Consider the following 6155-nt stretch of genomic DNA (forward strand, 5'->3'; position numbering starts at 1 on the left):
AAGTACCTCAAAATTGTACTGAAGAACAGCACTAACAGTGAGTAGATGTACTTAATAACTTCCCACCACTAATACAATAACTTAGCCCCCAACACACATGCATTTTAATATAGTTCAATTCCCCAACCAACAGCCTGTTATAAAAGGTAAAAGACTAAACCACCCTAAACACACAAAAGACTATTAAAATAAAATAATAAACTCTATATTGATGTCAAAATGCATCCAGCAACTAATCCTCCATTGTTTCACTGCTCATGAATTTCGCTAAAATGAGATATTTGACATTTTACATTAGTAATGAAATGACAAGCCGGCACTGGAAATGAGAGGGTGCGCTATCAGCTAGCCTAGCTAACATCAGTTAGCTAAACTGCAACTTAATGCTAAAGTTAGAAACTAGCTAACATTAGCTAACTCTGAAGGTATGAAAGTAACAAGCTCGATAGTTTGCTACTGCTACTTACATTTACCTTCAGTGTCAGGGAGACTTGAGGATGTTAGCCACTGGTGGGAGTGAGGCAGGCCTTTAGCTAATGTCAGTGGGGTATATGGGAAATATATTGTTATATTTACAATTACAGTATAAAAGATAGATAAATGATTCACCCCCCCCCCCCCTTAATTAAGTATAAGTAGCAATACTAAATTTAAAAAATACCCCATTATGAATCAAAGCCCTGGATTCAAAATGTAACATATATAAACGTAAGTAAAAGCAATAAATATTAGCAGCAAAACATACAACCATCAAAAATAAAGGACTCATTATGCAAAACAGCCCCTCTCAGTTTGTATTATTAACAGTGACAAGAAAAAGTCAGTTACCCCTTGGAAAAAAACCTGGTTTTCTGCATTAATTGGTCACCCTGACATTATCCTGTAGGACATGCTGTCAAGCTGTCCAGGCGCAGAGGCAGCAAAGCCCCAAATCATGACACTGCTGCTCCCTCCACCCTACTTCACCTTTGGGATGATGTTTCCATGTTGGTGTGCAGTGCCCTTTTTACAGCATACACACTGCTGCATGTTGTTCCCTCACATACTTGCAGCTACACTGTGAATTTTTGAATGATATTTTCATAAAATTTCATACATAAATAAAGATAATTCCAAAAGGTTCACTTACCTCTTTTTGCTACTATATATTATTGGATTATTATTATCATTATTGCAGGTAAGCGTAATTTTAATGTTGTTCTGGTGATTGTTGTTGTTGTAACTGCTGGCTGGTTTAAACTGATGGTAATTTTTGTATGTAAAATCTTAATCTGCGCAGTAGCTGTAAGATAATGCACTGCAGTCCTCAACTTGAGTGAATTAGTGTTACTTAGAGTTACTTTCTGCCATTTTAACACTGAACTCACCATTTCAGACAGAAAATACTTTTTATTGTATTTGTTCACCTTTGGGCTGAACTGTATTTTCGTTACGGTTGATGCACTTAATACAACACACAATATGGGCGCCAGTTTTCACCTCATAAGAGGGATTTCTGGAGAGTTGAAGCGAAACAGTTGGCGACAGCTTTGTTGAATTTTTGAAAACATTCCACAATTGATGATCTCAAAGGTCCTATATTTTAAGTTTTGATATCCACAAGTAAATATATTTGTGGTTTTAAGCACCAAAAAACATCAGTGTAGTTTTACATCTCCTCTCTCAGGTTTCTCTCTGGAGTTCTAGCAACAACAGGTCAGTCAACCAATCAGAAGAGAGGAGGCTTTGAGCCTCATGGTTCATTTTAAAGCTCGGCTCACAGGCTGTGAGTATTTCTCTGTGAACTGAGCGCTTTGATACTTTCACAGTATTAATATAGAACCTAGACCTGCTTTATAATGAAAAAAGACATGGGACATGGACGTCTCACTACTACAATCATAAGGTACGCTGTGAAGGCAGCAGGGCAGCTGTAGCTCTGGAGGTAGAGCAGGTAGTTCAGTTATTTGCAGGGTGGGAGGGACGCAGATGTAAAGATCCCTTCCAGAGGGGAAAATACTCTTTGAATAATAATTTGTCTCTGATATGGTTTTAAATTATGGCAAAAAAAATCCTTCTCCCATATTGAAAAACAATGCAAATTCTATAAATGCAAATACTATTCATTTCAAAACTACTGGACACAAGATGACTTTAAAATCATTCCTGTTTTGATATTAAGCTTGGTTCTGCAAAAGTTATGTAACTAAATCCTACATGTGTTATACCCACCATGGATTCAGATTTAAGGTGAGCACAAAGAAGCAGATGAATGTGAAAACAAACTCTGCACAGTGAAGCTCCAACATCCGTGTGAAGGAAGCAGTAAAGTAAAACACAGTTTAAGACTTTAAGTCGAAACTGGCAAACACATCTTTGATATGACGTTAATATATTTAATTTTAGATCACTCTGAACCTGAGTGGGACGCTCAGTGTTTTGGTTTTTTTTTTTGGCGTGGTGACAGAGTGACTGAGACGTGACAGTCACTCTCTGGTTCATGTTTCCTCTGCAGCGGAACGAGCTTCCATTTAAAGCCCCCTCCCCAATGGAGCAGTTTTGCCGCCCCCGGGAGGTGTGACGTCACAGATCGCGGTCACAGCAACGTCATTGTTCAAATATTGAATGAACAAAAAACAAAAAAAAAATAGAAAAAAAAGCAAGACATGCGCGTTATATAACTGATTCCAAGCCAGCAGAGTTATTACATTTTAAAAGAACAAGCGGCCACTCAACTGCTTTACAAAACAACATGATCCACACTTTATTACTGTTATTGTCATACACAAAACATTCATCTGAAACTAAAGTTCAAAAGACAGTTTGGATTTGTCCTGACGAAGAATCACGATGATTTTCCCATAATATTGCTGTTAAGACTTTACAGTGTGTATGTGGTCCTCAGGTGAATTTACTGTGCATTATGGGTTATTTCTTAGCTCCTACTACATCACAACAATGATCCTGTGGTTCTCCTACAGACATAAAGTGGCTCTGAATATTTACAGTAACTTTATTGGTCTTGATGGTTTCCTCATCTCCTGTCCATCACCACAATATCCGTATAGTTTTTCTTTGATAATATACTTTTAAAATATATTCTTATCATAGAACTACTATAGTTTATTTCGTAAGGGTGGGGCAGTCACCCCACCTGCTCCTCGGCTGCATCATAAAAAAATATGACAGTAATTACAAAGCAATGGAGAGACAGTTTTTTCCGACCCTCCATCTCACTGCAACATTCAGATGGTTGAGATCAGATCATAAGCACTTCAGCAGGAAAAAGTTACAGAAAGCTCCCCGGGGACAGTCGCACATCTTCCCGATCCGAGCGCCTTTTCTCACTGCGCACTGCTCCCCGACATCACACTGACAGAGAGAGAGAGAGAGGGGGGGGGGTCATTTCTACTTGCTGCGCCACCAATATCAATATCAATAAATAGGATATATGTGAACAATACCGTGGGGACTTGGCCAAATTTCTTCTCCCACATAGGCAGTCGTTTAGCCTGCAGCTTTTCCAGAACTTCTTGGAGAGCTCCAAGCTGCCAGGAAACATAAACACAGCAAACGTGCTTCATTAATGTACCTTTTGTTTGATTTTATTTTTATTTTATTTTTAACAACGGACATATACATATTAGAGTGTCATATGATCAATTAAGAGAAATGCAAAACGATTGAAAATCTGTGGTCTGTCGGCAAGGACATGGAGGTATGAAGGTGAAGGTAAACATTTTCATTTGCAAAATAGATTTCAGCAAAAAGGTGAGATTCTGGTTAAAATGGCAAAACTTTTATGACAAAGTGAGAAATGTTACATGAAGGTGAAAATCTTAAATTCATGCATTTCTGAATGGAGAAATTTGGCTCATTTTAAGGTGGTCACGGTGTTTTAACACAGTGTCACTTAGATTCAAAGTGAGTAACGTGCAAAAGAAATTTAATAAATTACAAATTGATTTGATAAAATAATGAAACGAAGAAGGAGGAAAAAAAAGGAAAAGGTTGCGGAATGAAAGCGGAGGTGTAAATCTTACCAGCTGCTTCTCGCTGGTCAGGTTCGGACCTTTGGGGTAGAAGTCCCGCAGGGCTCTGGGGCTCAGCTCCTCCTCGGACTCGCCGTCCAACACCTCGGCTCCAGCGGCGCCGGAGAGCAGCAGCAGTGCGCAGAGGAGCGCCCCGCTGAGCAGCCTGGAGCTCTGCATGGTCCTGATGTGCGGCAGCATGTGGCCCTTTCCCCGTCTCAAATAGTCGCTCAGCTCGCGCCAAACACCTTTTTATCTGACTCCTGCCATCTGCTCGCTCCACCTTATCCTTTGATTTTTTCTTTTTGTCATGCGTAACAGCTGCCTTGGGTGAGTCATCCCGTAAAAGTTGCTGGGCAAAATATGCCTCAAAAAGTCAACAACAACAGCAGCATCGTTACTGGTAAAGTAATGGATTACTCGTTACTAATTGTAAAGTGATGAGGTAATTTCTGTTGAGCTTGATGAGCATTAAGGGAACTAGCCGATTTGATTTTTTTTTTTATGTCTGCATCTGTAATTTCTGTTATTATTGGATTCATTTCGGTTTTAACAGAGATTCTCAATCATCACTCTTTTACAGCCTCAAGGAATCAATCTAACTTTAATAAGAGCAAGGATGTTCTCCTATCAGCCAGCAAGTCTGAGAACGCTGCTTTATTTAGTATTCCATGTAGATCAGCAGTAAATTACAATATATCACTTTTCCATTATTACCTCAGAATGGCAATTGCAGCCTCTCCTGCATTTACACTTGGTGACTCAGTCAGTTTCTCTCTGCTGTAAATGTTAAAAAAAACAAAAAAAACAAATGGTGCTGATGTTAAAATGTTCTTGTTATTCTCTCTTTTGTAAAAATCAAAGCAGCCAAGATCCTTGTATGAAAGTCGGGGTTTTTTTTAATTTAAAAATTGGATCGTTTTTATGTATTTAGCTTTAATCTTAATCTGTGCAGGGACTGACTGGCTGACAGATTTTTGATTACCAGCTGCAATCGAGCCGTTATTGGAAGGGAAGGGGTGATTTGTCAAACCACTGAAGTCATTTCTCTAGAGGGTCATCTCATTAGTAACAAACACTAATTAGCAGAGTCACATTTTTTACACATCTATGAAGAAATAGGTAGAAAATTACTTATTATACAGTGTTAGTTTACAAAGCATAAAACATGTCTTTAATAGCATCATAATGAACCTGTAATCTAAAGGATTAAATACTCTGAACTTAATTTCAGGGTAAATGATGTCAGTAAAGAGAAGCGGGAAGAGTTGAGAATTGCAACAGTAAAGCAAACGCCATTTACTGCGAAATAAAAAAAATGTGATCAGCTGCACAAAATGCACTTTGACTGTGTTTAACCAAACATGTTCTGCGCCCCGCAGCCACAGTATGATATCACTTTACCTTTTATATAACCACTGGGCCAACTGTAACAGCGCAGAGGATGGATGTTTACACACAACATGGATGGCTCGCATTGTGTTCTTAATCCTGTTCTTGAGTTATGCCGGTTCACCGCATTGAACGCTTGTTTCAGAGCCTCCTGTTTCGGGTCCATATGTGGAGACGGAGGAGCAGGAAGCTTTGATTGTGCTCGAGGCTGCATGACTCATGTCTCTCGCTTCCCCACTTTTTAATGACTGAGATGCCAATTTAACATTTCATTCACAACAACCACACCATTTCATTCACAACCACGAGTTCATTAGTCGTTGCACCGTATCCCTGACAGTGGTCTGGCAGACGCTCGCAGCTCTGCCGGAGCCACTTCCCTGGTCTGATTCGTTTCTCTGTTGGTTTGGGTGTAACGTTGAGGGCATGAGGTGACATGGCTGAATCTTCCTTCAGATTGTGTCTCAAGCATGAATAACAACCATTTAGTAGAGCAGATTATATTTAGAGTTGGCTGACTCAACACTATAGCACAATAGCAATAGATATAATTTGGAATGTGTATGGCTTCTTGCAAAAAAAACATTGACGCCTCAGAATAACAAACCTGGTGTGAGAAAAAATAAATGAGAGGAAACAGGATTTACATGTTTGTTTTAAACCTGCATTCACCGACTTCTTGGCCACTTGGCAGCAGAACATGAAGCTATGAACACAACATTGACATAAACATAAAGTTATGGGAACATTTAT

The 6155-nt window shown here is 39.2% G+C and overlaps 1 protein-coding gene across 1 annotated transcript; it reads right to left on the minus strand.

The window, feature by feature from the left end:
• Nucleotides 1-2718: 2718 nt before the first annotated feature.
• Nucleotides 2719-4254, minus strand: cart3 (cocaine- and amphetamine-regulated transcript 3). The gene is made up of 3 exons (XM_023408421.2): nucleotides 4023-4254; nucleotides 3444-3527; nucleotides 2719-3351 (listed from the first exon to the last, which is right to left on the minus strand). Exons 1-3 carry the CDS (start codon nucleotides 4209-4211, stop codon nucleotides 3244-3246), a joined length of 381 nt encoding a protein of 126 aa, XP_023264189.1. The 5' UTR covers nucleotides 4212-4254; the 3' UTR covers nucleotides 2719-3243.
• Between the last annotated feature and the right edge of the window lie 1901 nt (nucleotides 4255-6155).

The sequence above is a fragment of the Seriola lalandi genome, unplaced genomic scaffold, assembly GCF_002814215.2.
Source record: "Seriola lalandi dorsalis isolate HSWRI2012SDOR001 ecotype SW California unplaced genomic scaffold, Sedor1 jcf7180002054361, whole genome shotgun sequence".
Lineage (NCBI taxonomy): Eukaryota > Metazoa > Chordata > Actinopteri > Carangiformes > Carangidae > Seriola > Seriola lalandi.